The following is a 16,278-nucleotide window of genomic DNA, read 5'->3' as shown; positions in this document are numbered from 1 at the left end:
CAATTTAAAAAGTGTTTTTTAAAAGGAATAAACATATTTCCAAATGATATCTTTTATAACTCTGATACCTTATATTAATAAAATAATGTTGATAATATAATGTTATACCTTATGGAAGCTAATTAAATCGTGTAAAATATTTCTATTTCATGAATTTTAAGTTTAACAGGAATTTAAAGTAATGAAGTTCAAAAAATGGATAAATATAATTGGCATTTACATTATTTATTATGCAGATATTTATATTGTAATTTTTTATTAATATATATAATTAAATGTAATTTCAAAAATAATGATTAGCTATAATATAATATATAAGGGTATTATATATGGTTCATCAAAACTTAACATTAATATATAACATATCAATATTACACAATAATGATGCTTAATTATATTAAATCGTCAAATGTAAGTTTAAATTTATAATTTTTTTGTGTGTTACAAACTTAGATTTAATCTAGATGCTCACAAATTAGGGATAATGCAGATTTTTTTTTATAATTTTTACTTATATATTTAATCAATTCTTTATTTCTGTGTAATTCTTAATAAACTTGATTCGATGAATATTTTCAAAATTAAATCAAAACAAAACCCTACACACGGTACCTGCACATTATCTTAAATTATATTTTATATGCTATAACACTAATTATTTACTATAAAACGAATCACGGGCTTATTATTATTTAAACACCCATCTTATTTTAAATTAAAGACGATATAACTTTATTCATGCATAAAAAAAAACAAAAGATGCTATATTTAAATTTTATATCTTCCTTTATTTAGCTATCATTATATTTTTTTGTGTAAATTAAATATGTTCTCACTAAGAGATGATTATCTTATTATTTATTCCCCTTTTTGTTAATTAATTTTTATAATTTTTTTTAATATTTGAATTTTTGGGAGCACAATTTAATTTTAAAAAAATGTGTATAGCTACCAATTTGTTTATTTGTATAAATTTTTTAAAAATATATGAGATAATAATTATTTTATTTTTTTTATTTCCACAACATCAATTATTCATTTATTAATTATTAATTATCTATTATAACTATAATTTTTTACTTAATAATAATTTGTTCTCTATACACACATTTTTTTTAGTTTTACAAAACAAAACGATGTAACTATGTATAAGAAAGAACATTAAAAGTGGAAATTTTAAATAAAAAATTAAAATAAAAAGAATGTCATTAAATAGAGAAATAAACATATTTAAAACAAATTATTTTTCATTCTAAAATATATATTATATTTCCATGATGAAAAAAATTATCTATATTACAACTGCTTATATTGTTCTGTTTACTTCATTAGGTAACAATAGAAATATTTAAATAATAGTTACAATTCTTGTATACACAAATTTCTTTAACATATATTCATATAGATTGGTACATTTATATATTAACATATTAATCTTTTTCAACTTTTATATGCAGAAATAACTCATGGGAGAAGAATTGAGACGGAAAAAAAGAACCATGACACACAGTTAAACAATTTTTATTTATATCATAATTTAGAAAGAGTAAATCTTAGTGATTCAAACTCTTCAAATGAAAAACAATATAATAATAAAAATAATGCCATTAATGATAACAAATTTATACAACCCCATTTGATTACCTACTTTGGAAGTCAAAAAGACACCGCAAATGATGAAATAACATTATACAATGACTACACAAATAAAAACAACTTCGATGCTTTTAAAAGTTTTAATAATGACAACGAAAAAGCAAATAAAAAAGAAACTATAGTTAAAAGTTCTTTTATTCAAAAATCCACTGCACCACAATTCGATCCTTATATATATAACGAAATAGATATTATATATGGTGCATCATATACAGACGAAAATTTAGAATTTTTATATGTGAAATTAAAAATGTGTTACGATCTTCGAACCATAGACAAATCTGGCTATTATAGTTCAAAACGTCTATTAGATTCCATATTGAATAAACTCAAACAAATAGAAAATGATATAGTAACAATAAAAAAAGAATGTGAACCTCGAAGAACCAAGGTAATAGATGAAATGGTCAAATTTCAAGATCCTCTTTATGAATATTATAAGAATCCCATGGATGTTTATTATAATTCATATGAAAATTCCAAAAGAGACTATGTGAATTGCATCCTTCCAGGATTTAAAAATCTAGAACCCAGATTAGATGGTATTCTTTCATCGTTGAAACTTGAATATGACTATGTATGTTATTATAGCTATTGGGATATAGATGCCACTTATAAACAATATGCTAATCATGTATACAATAGTATTTTATTTTATTTGGATGATGTAAACAGATATCCGATGCCAAATGATAAAGAAACTGTTCCACATATAAAATCATTAATTCAAATTTTAGAGTCTGAGGGGGAGAACGAATCTCTTAAAAGTAAACTAATTTTTTTAGAAAAACAGTTTGAAGATGTTATATACAAATCGAGGATCTACCTGGACAAGTGTTTATCGTCTCATTTATTGACAGAAGACTATCTAAAGGATAGTGAAATTTCACCTTATTACTATGAATTATTAGAAAAGATTAAACGAATAATAAAAAGACGAGAAATTTTCACTTATAATGCAACGAAGCTAAAATATTTGGAAATAATATATAAGCATCAAAAAGAAGTATTAAATCATTTTGTTAAAACAATAGGAAGGCTATTAATAGAAAAACCTGATCCAAATAACAATCAGATATTTATAGATGATTTTGATGAATTTGATAAGGAAATACCCAAATCGAATTTAACAGCATTAGAAACAAAATTTATTGATATATTTGAACAGGAATGGAGTTCTTATGATAATAAAAAAACTCTTGGCAAAAATGCTAACCAAGATAACATTGTAAGCTTAATTTTAAAGCGTATGGAAGAATTCAAAGAGGTAATTGAATCTATGGAACTTTACAAAATAAGGGGCGTTCCTTCAAAAATGAAAATTCTTTCTAAAATCGATAATAATTTAAATAAAGAAACTTATAAAGAAATAGAAGATGGATTGAAGGAGTCTTATGAATTAGCAAAAAATTGGAAAAAAATAAAACTCAATGTAAAAACAATATTAGAAGAAGACTATGAACACGCTATTAAATTGGAAAAAGAAATTAACGATTTATTTAAAAAATATTTGGAAATAAAAGATGAAATCATATATTTAAGCAAGTTAAAATTAGAATTAAAAGAAAAAATTAAAAATATATCTGACAAAAATGAATATGTTAAAAAAGCAATTGACTTAAAGAAGGTGATAGAAAATAACAATGCATACATTGATGAATTAGCTAAAATCTCGCCATATCAAGTTACAGAATATTTAAAGAACAAAGATAATATATATAGTACAATAAAATCAGAGTTATCTGAAATTTATCAAGGAAACCTTGATGCACTTTACAATCAATTATCTTCTATAGTTAAAGAAAATGCTATTGATAATACAGAAGAGAAAGAGAAAATTGAAGATTTAAAATCAAAAATAGATAAAGAATATAATAAAATTCCAATCATGGAAACTGAAACAATTGAATTAAATTTAGATACCATGGAAGATAAAAAAAATGAGCTTTTGAGTATTATTGTGAAAATGAAAAAACATATATATAGTGAACTTAACAATGAGATAAATAAAATAGTAAAAGATTTTAAAAGTAAAGAAAAGCAGTTGTCAAGTAATATAAATGATTATTCTAATTACATAGACAAATTAAATAAATATAAATCTAAAATTTCAGAAATCAAAAATCAATATAATGATCAAAGTAATATAGACAATATAAATGACGAAGACGAAAAACAAAACTATGAAGAATCCAAAGAATACATCAAGACAATATATGCCAAAGAAGATGAAATATTCAAAACCATAAATGAAATGAAACCCATGAAAAGTGACATCTTAAATAAAGTGAATGAATTTGTGAATTTCGAAAATAATCATAAAGAAAAGATTAACTCAGAGCACGAATCATTTACTGAATTGGTAAATAAAATAAAAAATGAAATTTCAGATGACCAGTTAAATGATTATGAAAAAAAACTTAATGATAGTAAATCTTTAATTAACGAAACAAGAAAATCCATTGAAGAGGAATATCAAAACATGAATACTCTTAAGAAGGCAAATATGTATTTAAAAATATGTAAAAATACGACAGAATCTATAGAAAATTTCCGTAATAAGCAAAATAAATTAAATAAAATGTTAAATAAAAATATAGAAGCCATACAAAATTGTAATTTAATAGAAAAATCATATACAAACAAATTTTATAAAACATTAACAGATAAAAAGATAGAATTAGAAAAAACATTCACAGAATTGTCTTTAAGTAATTACGAAACGAGTAACAATGAATTGATAAAATATTTTAATGATTTAAAAAAAAAATTAGGAACTCCTACAGGAAACATCCTATATCAACACCTCGCTGAAAAAGAAAAGGCTACTAATGATATCGAACAAAAAAATATTAATGCAAATAAAAATATTTCAAATATCGAAATGGCAATTCATACATCAATTTATAACATTAGTGACGAGATAGAAAAATTAATTGGAAAAAATATAGAACTTCTAAATAAAGAAATACTTAAGAGAGCAGAAATCAGTATAACCAATTTTAATGAAATAAAGGAAAAATTAATGCATTATAATTTTGATGATTTTGCAAAAGAAGAAAATATAAAATATGCTGACGAAATTAACAAAATCAAAAATAATATTAAGACCTTAGATCAAAAAGTTGATAAAAACATAAAGACATTAACGGAAAAAAAAATAACATCAGAGAACTATATTAACGAAATAAAAACGCAAATAAGTGATTTAGAATATGTAACAGATAAAATCATATATAATGAGGATCCAAAGGAAATTGAAAAAAAAATAGAAAATATAGTAACAAAAATCTATAAAAAAATATATATATATGATAATATGAACAAATTATTAAATGAAATAGCGGAAATAGAAAAAGATAAAACTTCGTTAGAAGAAGTAAATAATATAAATATGTTATATGGAAAAAGTTTAAATAAACTATTTTTGGAAAAAATTAATGAAGAAAAGAAAAAATCTGAAAATATGATAAAAACAATGGAAAAATATATAAAAGACATTGATGAAATAAAAAATCAATCACCCAAAGGGGAAATGAACACATTTAATATGTCAAATTCCAACTATAAAGATCATTATATTACTAGTCAGGAAAATGATAAAAGTATTTCCGATATTCGTGAAAAATATTTAAAACTAACAGAAGAAAATTATGAGAAATCAAATATAAATGATATTAAAAAAACGATGGAAATATATCTTTTAAACGCTCAAAATAATAATAGTGACATAAATCTTTATTTAAATGAAATTACCAATCTATATAACATTTTAAAGTTAAATAATATTAAAAATATTATTGATGAAGTAAAAGAATATACTAAACAAATTGAAGAATATAATAAAAATGTAAAATCGGAATTAGATAAATCAGAAGCATTAATTAAAACCGTCAAAGAAAAATCAAATTTAGAAACATGCATATCGAAAATAGGGTCAACTGTAGATGGTAAAGATGTTAATGAATGCATAAAGAATGTTACAGAATCAAAAAATTATATTTTAAGCGAAGAGTCTAACAACGATGCCTATTTTAAAAATGCTAAAGAGAATAATGAAAATGCATCACTACTTTTTAAGAATATAGAAATAGCAAACAACAAAGTTAAATACATAATGGGAACTAAAAATGATAATGGCACTAGTGATATAAATTATAATTTAGATGAATTGAAGGAAAACATGGATAAATCTAAAAAATACAAAGACGAGGCTGATAAAAATGAAAAACAAACGGAAACAAATAAGATTCTATTTGAACAATATAAAAAAAATGTTACTGAACTTTTAAATAAATATTCTGAATTAGCAATAAAAAATAATATCGCAGAAACAAAAAAAGACTCCAATGTTATAATTAATGAAATAAAAGAGTTACAAAAACAAATTACCCTTCAAGAAAAAAGATTGGAGCAAAACATTAAAAAAATAAAAAAAGAAAAATTTAGTATTGAAGACGACAATGTTAATAATAATAAATCCAATACAGCAGCTATAGCTATTCAAACTTCTTTGGAAAATCTTGAAAATAAATTATTAAAAATAACCAATATAAAAAAAAAAATAAACGATTGTTTAACAGAAACAGAAAGCATAGCGGAACAAATATCAAGTTTTTCCATAAATAGTCAAGATACAGAATTAAGTAGCCTTCAGACATATTTAGAATCCCTCAAAGACCTAAAAAAAAATATTGAAGACCAAAAAACAGAATTCAATATCCTTGATTCTGAAATTAAAATTATAGAAAACGATGTTGATCACCATAAAAAAAACTACGAAATTGGAATTCTCGAAAAAATAAAAGAAACTGCCATTACAAATAAAGAGGAATTAGAATCAATAAAAACCTCAATAGAATCAACAATAAAAACTGTAATATCATCTTTTAATATAAATGATTTAGAAGGTATTAAAACTAATGAAAACTTGGAAAAATATAATACTGAAATGAATAATATATATAACGAATTTATTAATTCATATAATCTAATAATAAATTATCCAGAAACAGTTTCAAAAGAACCCATAACATATGATCAAATTAAAAATAAACGAATCACCGCCCAAAATGAATTCTTAAAAATTATAGAAATCAAAAAGAAATCTAAGTCCTACTTAGATAATGTAAAAATAAAAGAAGTTGATAGACTAATTACTCATTTTAAAAGCAAATTAGATAATTTGAATGATAAATTTACAAAAGAACATTCAAATATTAAGAAAGGTTTCAAAGATATTTCAAAATCTATTGAAAATGTTAAGTCTTCAACCGATGAAAATTCATTATTTGATATACTAAAGAAAATCAATGATGCGTATATTGGCATGATTGGTAAAACATATTATAGCTATAAAGATGAAGCAGAAAGTATATTTAAAAATATGGTTAAATTAGCATATTCTATAAATATTCAAATACAAAATAATTCGGGCATAAATTTATTTGACAATGTTAATATAGCTGTATTATCTAGATTAAAGTCAAAAACAAAAGACACATTAAAATTTATTCCATCGCAAGAAAATGAACCGGAAATATATACGAAAATACGCAATTCTTATGATATTCTTCTTGATATATTTAAAAAAAGTCAAAATACACATAGAAAGGAACAAGATATTTTAAATATAATGAAAAAAAACCAACGTTTATATGAAAAATTACATAAATCCAATGTATTAAAAGGTGCATTAAGTGATACAAAATATAAAAAAGAAAATATATTAAACGGTGTTAAACTAGTTTTACATAAATTTGATGAATTAAATCAATTAACATGTGATTCTCAAAATTATGATACGATTTTAGAATTATCAAATCAGAATCAAATAAAAACAAAAATTGACAATTATGAGCAAGAAAAAAGAAAATTTGTAATGGATTTTAATGTAACGGTTATGGAAGAAAAATTGGATAATATCATTAAATCTATAAAAAAATTCGAAAATAACCATGATTCTTCAAAGAAAAAAGACTCTAATATACAATTTAATGATCAATTAAACAAAATGACTGAATTATTTAATACTGAGATAAAAATAATTGAGAACAAAATAATCGAAAAAAATGGTTTAATTGATAAACTAACAAAAATGAGAAAAGAATGCCTACTTTTTTCATATGCAACATTAGTCGAGACTCTTAAAAGTAAAGTAAATAATTACTCGAAATTTATAGCATCTGCAACTAAATTTTCAAAAAAATATTTAGAATTTATTAATAATAGTACAGATTCTTTAAATGATGATATCGATGCATTACAAACAAAATATAATTTGAATCAAACAAAGAAACATATGGTAAGTAATATTACGGACGATAAAAATAACTTAATAGAAAAAGAAAAAGAAGCTACTCAGACAATTAATAATTTGACCAAGTTATTTACAATAGATTCAAACAATATCGATGTCAATACATTACATAGCAATAAACTACAAATGACTTATTTCTATTCCCAACTTCAAAAGTCAATTGAATCCATAAAACAATTATATAGAACGATACGCGCCTTTAAATTATCAAATATAGGCCAGATTAATCAAAAATATTTTGACATATCCAAACAATTTGATAATATTTTACAGTTGCAGAAAAATAAATTAACAGAAAATTTAAATAATTTAAAGGAAATTGAACAATATGTTTCTGATAAAAAAAGAATTTTCTTTCATACAGTAAATGACAATACAAATTTCAATACGCTTAAAGAGATATATTATAATATCATTAGTCGTGAAAACAAAGCCCATGATATTAAAAATGTTAATAATAAAGAAAATGAAAATTTAACACAATACACAGATACAATTACCAAATTAACAAAAAAAATACAAGATATATTAAATTTTGTTACAACTTATGAAAATGATAATAATATAATCAAGGAGCATATTCAAGACAATGATGAAAATAATGTATCAAAAATTAAAGAAATTTTAAAAACCACAATACAATCATTTCAGCATATTCAAAATAAAATAAATGAAATCAAAGCCAAATTTTATGGTGATAACAATATAAATAGTATTATAATTACCATATCACAAAATGCAAATAATATAAAAACACTATTTTCTGAGGATTTAACTATAGAAAGCAAACTCATTCAAATAGAAAATCGTTTAAAAAATATTAAAAATGCTGCTCATGAAATCAGAAGCGAGGAAATAGTTCAATATACTAATTCTATATACAAATATATTGACAATCAATTTAAAAAAATTGAGAGCAATCCAAATAAAAACGAAATAGACAGTACAATGGAAACTATACGAACATATAATCAAGTATCCAAAGTAAAATTACAACAAATTTCAAATTCCCAAAACGAATTTGCATCAATAATCTCAGATATTACTAGCCTTATTACTTTAATTAAATCTAAGTATGGTAATAATCATATCTTATATATGGTTGCCATTAGGCATCAAGAGGATGCCCAAAACATATTTAATGATTTAAATAAAAGTCAAAATATTCTTACCCAATCAATAAAAAAAAATAAAGAGAAGATAGAAGATTTAGGATATATAAGCCATAATATTCAAAATAACAACAATTTACATACTATTAATAATCACCAAGAAATGCCGCAAATAAAATATCCTAATAATACATCCCATAATAATAATGATGATGCAAAATATCAAAATTATCATCACTCAAATTCAGATAAAAAAGGTTCCTCCAAAACAAAAAGCTCACGAGATTCTATTAAATTTGCGGGAGCAATTGCATTTGGTTTAGTAGTGTGTTGTGCAATTGCAAGCTTCCCCAAAAAAAATGACACAAATGAAGTTAATTTAGATAATGATGAGGGTTTTGATCATGAAGAGGAAAATGCGTATTTTAAAAGAAACGACGAAATGATAGAAATAAGTATGAATGAATATTATTGATTTAATTAAAAATTAAAGTAATAAAATATCATCATTTTATATTTTCGAAATAGACAAAGTTTAATATTAATTTTTAATTTAATTACTTTGATTAATTAAAAAATATGCATTCTCCAAATTAAAACTATAAGACGTTTACAACCCAAAATAATGAAAAATACCTTATATAAATATTTTACATATATAATACAATAATTTCTATATTAAAAATATTTTTTTTGTTTACATATATAAATGCTAGTTGCCGAAATTTACATGTGTGGCATGCATTTATAAAATGTAATTTTATAATTATAAATTAACACATTATTGTATATTATATACACATAAAATTAATTCATTAAAACATGTCTCATGTTTATTAAAATATTTGCAATTTTTATATTTTTTTTAAGTTTTATATTTTTTCGTTTTTGTTTTTGGTATTATTTTAATTTTATATTTAACTTTTGTTGCTATATATAAAAAACAAATTTATAACTTGCATTAATATACAAAAAGATGTTTATCAATATTACTAACGATCTACAGTTTCTATCATCTTAGGATTATATTATAAAAATTTCGATTAAAAGTAATAAAAAAAATCGAACACAAAATTCACCATAATCAGAAATTATTATTTTATATAAATTTGATCATGCTATTGTTATTATGAATAGAAGTATTCTAGTTGTATCTTCAACAAAACATATAACAATGATGCCTTTATGGTGGATTATTATATGCCATACTAGTTTATATGTAAAATCATATAATAACGATATTCTATTTATTATATTATTTATAATTATTAGAGCAATATTAAATATATTTTATTAATATACTTATATTTTTATTTTAACGATTTTAAAATATAATTTATTTATACCTCAAATTTATAAAACATAAAAATTATTGTATATATAGTTCAGTTTTTATTGTATTATTAAAAATGTTAGATGCAAACATATTTTTTATAAATGTATTATCGAATATCGATCTATATTTTATGATTATCGATTACATATTAGTAATATGATTAATTAATCATCAATATTTCTGTATTAACGCATATCCACTATATTCTAGACAATTATTTTAAATTAATCTTATTATAATTTTGTAATTTCATAAATAATATTAAATCACAAATGTTTTGTCATCCAAATAAAACATTTTGTTAAATAAAAAGATTCGTTAAACAAACATAATTTATTTTATATATATGTGTTAATATAATTCCAAATGTGGTGATTTCCATTTCTTACATAATACACTGTTATAATATATAATATCACGACTCAATATATATGGCAAACTCAAAATTAACATCAAATACAAAATATCGAGATTATACTTCAACATACTTAATATTTAAGTTATAAAACTTACATTTTAGTGTTATAATTCATGAAAATATATTTGTTTATTGGCACCTTTTCACATTAACGATTATCCCCTTTTATGTATTGCAGACTTAAGCTTCATTTAGCGAATAAAATACAGGAGTTGAAATATATGCGTTTTTTCGTTTAATAATTTATTATATATATTAAATAAATTAAATAGACGAATAAATATTATAAAAAATATAATATAAATATATTCTTAAACCCTGAGCCCTAAATCATGAACCATAAACCATGAACCCATGAATCATTATTAATTTTTTATTTTTGAATCATTATTAATTTTTAATTATTGAATAATTATTAATTTTTAATTATTGAATAATTATTAATTTTTTGTTTTTGAATAATTATTAATTTTTTGTTTTTGAATAATTATTAATTTTTTGTTTTTGAATAATTATTAGTTTTTTGTTTTTGAATAATTATTAGTTTTTTGTTTTTGAATAATTATTAGTTTTTTATAAATTCTTTCCGAATTCGTTTGCTCCTGTTTTAAATCTACTTATATAGCGTGTTTTTACGCTTTTTAAATTAATATTATACTTATCGAATGCAAAAATGAATAAAGTATATGTTAAGGTTGGTTTAGCACTTTTAAGTCTCGCAGGATATATGCAAAATGTAGCAATTTCAAGCGAAGCTTCTAGAAATAGTGCTAGTCATTCCTCTGGCCTCCGCCAAAATAATGAGTATGAAAAAATATATACATATAATATAAATATGCATATTCGTCATGCACATTCCTTCATAATCATTAAATAATCAAAATTCCATATTATAAATTCATTTCTTTTTTTTTACCCATTAAAAATTATCTCACTTTCACCAATAATATTTCTAGCGCAAGATTTAAGAAACACAAAAACATCGTATGTGAAAACATTGATGAAGCTTTACTAGCATTAAAGAATATAAACGATGCTTCAGAACTTTTACTAAAACTTGCTGAGAATACGGATGGTTATTCGGCCTATTCCACAGATAATAAAAACGGAACTGTATATTCTAAGAAAATTGGAAATGTAGATATTGGAAAGCTTCATGTTACCATTCCATCTTCCTCTAAAGTATCAAATACCAAACAGAATTTAACATATAAAAATAACTTAAAATTAAATAATCATTATTATACTTATCCATATGTTTTTTTCATTAGTACGAAGATGTATTAAGGAATCTCTGGGATTACAATGATCCCACAAAAACATATAAAAAGTTTATTAATGGTACATAAAAAATAATAAATTTAATATCTCCTTATCAATATTTACATATTTTCATTAATATTTTCTTATATTCATAATATTTCATTTATATCTCCAAAATAATCATTTTTTTAGGGAATATTGCTCGTATATACTGCAAATATTTAATCATAGTTGAAAAAAAAAACAGAGATCCTGTTTATAGATCCCTTGTAAAAAAATATGCTTTAGCTTCAATAGTTAAGGTAAACATATTTTTTTCCATTATTCCTATAAAAATTCTGTTGTTTATATTATTATACAATAATTTACACAATACATATATGTTTTATTCATCAATTTTATAGCAATCAGATGACATAGCTGTAATTGTTTGTCCTTCAAGAATTTTAAATTATCTCGGTGAAATCAATGATGAACCTAATATGAAAGAAATATTAGAAAATACACAACCAATCGAAACAGGCATTGGTGCTGAGGAAGCGTTAACCAAATTGGCTAATAACCTATCCGGGTTTATAATTAAAAAACGCGACGATGACGTTGAAGTTACTTATATCAACGCTGTAAGCAATATCAAAAAATAATAACATAATCACTTTTTTTTCATTTTTCTCATTTTAACATTTATCAAAAATTTAGTTTCTATATAAATCATATATTTCATCATATTCCCACACAAAATATTGAGATATTTTATATATTTATCCATTTTTTTTCGTAGATTTTTGAGCATGACAATTCCGCCGCCGATAAAAGATATAGAAATATAACATATAGAAATATTCTAAGATTAGCAAAGCGCATTTGATCTAGTAAACAACAATATCCCACAAGTAAAAATCTTTCAACAATTTAATATTGTGATACATATATTAATAAAATTAATTTGTCATTGTGTGTAATGGCTATTAAAATTACCATCACACCATTTTGATCTTTTTAAAAATTATTACTTAATATGTAATTTCACACTCCTTTTGTATTAAAATATATGCCTTGTATTTAAGTTTGCGGTCAAATTAAATAATCAAGGCTATATTTTAGTTATTTTTTCTATATCATTGCCCTTTATGTTACTTCGATCATTTTTTTACGTTCAAAATTTATCTTTCATACGCTTATTATTTTTATTATTATTATAAAACTTAAAACTTTTTAATAATTAATTGTCTGTCAATATAGAAATATCATAAAATATATCGATCGTTATCCTCAAATAAATATACTTATCATTTACTATTACATTTATATTTTGTTCCTTAAAGTTTGTCTTTGAAAGCCTTTGTAGAATCAAAATAATCAATACTAATATAAATATTAAAAACTACAACTTATTCTATCACTTTTAATAGCTTATTTCTTATATATGTTTAAAACAATTTGTTAAACAATAAATATTATTAAAAATTATACAAAATCAAATATAATGTAGTACATAACCTTAACCCATATATGGGTTCCACAAAACACAACTTAACCCTGATCCATAACATAAAAATTATACAAAAAATATGTAAAAACTGTACAAAAATCCAATAATATACATAATACCTTTATATTTCATTGATTATATTATTTATATGCTTTTAGAAACTCAAAAAATATCGTTAAAAAATATCGTCAAAAATTACTTATTTCCAAATAGACAGTTACTAAACATATATCAGTCGTTATTACTGTTCCTGGAATAATCACTACTCTTCGAATCATATATTAAGTTTCATTTTCTTCTTTAGTTTGTTAAGTTTTTTTCTTATATATTGTCTTTGAAATAGTTTATCAATTCCAAATAATGAATACTAATATAAAAATGGTAAAATTATTATATATTTTTTGATAAACCCATATAACGGATCACAAAAATATAATTTAAATATTATAGTTTTTAATTCCTTATTATTTACCTTATAAGCAACTCCTAAGAAAACTGGTATTACAGAAAATGTCGATAAAGCTGGAAGGAATTTGCTTGATGGGGTTTTTATCATTGGAAGAGGTGGAGAATTGGGACATTTATTATTATCATATATATATTTTAAATTATCATAATCATTTGATAATGTAGATAACATTTGACTATATGAAATGTTATCTATATTCTTAGAATCTTTATTGAGTTCTTTAAATTGATTAGCAAACGTTTTAGCATTTTCCGAACAATTATTGCAATCTAAGGTGGTTTTATTACAGTCATCATACATGTTACATAAGGTTTTTAATGCTTCATAAAATTTTAATATTTCTTTAATATTCATATTCATCAAATCTTTTTTTTTATCTATAATATCCTTATAACTCGGACCATTCTCATTTATTTTATTATTATAATACTTATTTTTTTCTATATGATCAGTATAAAATTTATTTAAATTGGCGGATTTATATATATGTTCTGAATGTTCATTTAGTTTATAACATAACAATAAAATAGCGTATTCGGCAAGTTTATCATATTTTGAATCAAACTTTTCCTTTAACGTTTCTAGGAAATAAATAACACCAGAATTAGCCTTTTCAAAATAATTATTACAATAAGCACTTTTATAGATACTATTGTAAGGACAATAGTTAAAGATTAGTTCTCTAACATATTCAACATTTCCACCGTTCTCCACACCAACATTTTTATCGATCTTTTTAAATTCACTAGACTACAAATATATTTTATGAATTAAACAAAAAAACGTATTAATATAAATGAAAATTAATATAATTTATGGGAGATACAACATATAAAACACATGCGAAGAAAATATTTTATTTAAAAAATTGTATACCACATCCTTAAAATAATAGCATGAACTTGCCATAATTTGAAGATTATAAGGGATAATAATATTTATATATATTACGTAAATATTTGGTGTATCTATTTAATCTCATTGCATAGCAATTATATTTCGTTAAACATGCTATACTTATTTTATGGCAATTATCTAAATTACCTTAAATGGAGAGTTGGTTAATATACTATTGCCATATGTATATATGATCCATTTATACAAAAAATGCTATTATTACTATAATCCTTAAAAATATATAAATAGTTATTTAATACGATATATTACATGTTTATATAGTTTCTTATAATATATATTCTTTCTAAAGTTATAACATTTACAAAATGCGTTGGATTGTTCCATTTTTAATTGCATATACATAATTTTAATATTATTTTTATTTAATATAGATAAATTCATGTCCGATTTTAATGTGTTCAATAACTTTATTTTTAATCTTATATACTTCAATTTAGAAATATAACATATTGGGATATTTTATAATATATTTTGAGCATCGTTTCTACGCTTTAAAACAAACAATTAGCACTGAAACCGTATTTATTGAGCTATTTATAAGGTTAAATAAATCTTTGAATACAAACAATTTTTAAAATAATACTTAGTAAATATTAAATATATAATACATAAATAAGTATTGATGCAAATTTTATAGTATAACATAAAAATATGTGTAATTAGATTGTTATATTGCAGTTTGAGATGACAAAATAAATATATTTGCTCTTATAATATATATGTAATATTCGCTAAATGTTATGCATTACTCATTTATCTTATATATTCTATTGTTATAGTTATCAATATATATGATCCAAGTAATTTATTATAAATCTTAAGATAAAATAATGCTATTTTAAATTTAAAAAGTTGCAATTCACTAAGTACTGATAATATAGTACGTGATAATATGGAATAATAAAAGACATTTAATATAATTGAGTCTTTAACTCTTTCTCCACCAATCCCATTTTTTATAATATAAAACCCTATGTCCCCAATTGCATCTTTAACAAAATATATAACGCTGATACCTTTGTAATGCACTATCATATATCACTGATTTATTATTCATTCAATAATACATGTTAATATGGCATTGTTAGAAAGATATATATATTTTTTTTTATCGAATATTTATAGAAAACAATTGTATGTAGCATATAACAAGGATTTAAAGGGGGCAATTATTATATTTTTAAAAATATTACTATTAATTTTTACAATAATAAATGATTTTATAAAAAATATATTTTTTATTTATTCATTATTTTAATAATGTTTTTATTCTTAAAATTATATAAATAAATATA

The 16,278-nt window shown here is 21.9% G+C and overlaps 3 protein-coding genes across 3 annotated transcripts; 2 read left to right on the top strand and 1 right to left on the bottom strand.

Annotated features, from left to right (window-relative positions):
- Positions 1-1,274: 1,274 nt before the first annotated feature.
- PVVCY_0101480 (reticulocyte binding protein, putative) lies at positions 1,275-9,562 on the top strand (the record flags this gene model as incomplete). Its single annotated transcript, XM_008628533.2, has 2 exons — positions 1,275-1,332; positions 1,458-9,562. 2 exons carry the CDS (start codon positions 1,275-1,277, stop codon positions 9,560-9,562), a joined length of 8,163 nt encoding a protein of 2,720 aa, XP_008626755.2.
- A 1,952-nt stretch (positions 9,563-11,514) lies between these two features.
- On the top strand, positions 11,515-12,972 carry PVVCY_0101470 (fam-a protein; the record flags this gene model as incomplete). The annotated part of the gene is made up of 6 exons (XM_008628532.2): positions 11,515-11,645; positions 11,798-12,023; positions 12,113-12,182; positions 12,297-12,406; positions 12,509-12,727; positions 12,886-12,972. 6 exons carry the CDS (start codon positions 11,515-11,517, stop codon positions 12,970-12,972), a joined length of 843 nt encoding a protein of 280 aa, XP_008626754.2.
- Positions 12,973-13,870: 898 nt separating this feature from the next.
- Positions 13,871-14,974, bottom strand: PVVCY_0101460 (PIR protein CIR protein; the record flags this gene model as incomplete). The annotated part of the gene is made up of 3 exons (XM_008628531.2): positions 13,871-13,963; positions 14,069-14,815; positions 14,942-14,974. The coding sequence occupies 3 exons, from the start codon at positions 14,972-14,974 to the stop codon at positions 13,871-13,873; spliced, it is 873 nt and encodes a 290-aa protein (XP_008626753.2).
- Between the last annotated feature and the right edge of the window lie 1,304 nt (positions 14,975-16,278).

The sequence above is a fragment of the Plasmodium vinckei genome (genome assembly GCF_900681995.1).
Source record: "Plasmodium vinckei vinckei genome assembly, chromosome: PVVCY_01".
Classification (NCBI taxonomy): Eukaryota; Apicomplexa; class Aconoidasida; order Haemosporida; family Plasmodiidae; genus Plasmodium; species Plasmodium vinckei.
The sequence above is the reverse complement of the archived record's forward strand: the minus strand, read 5'-3'. Positions and strand labels throughout refer to the sequence as shown.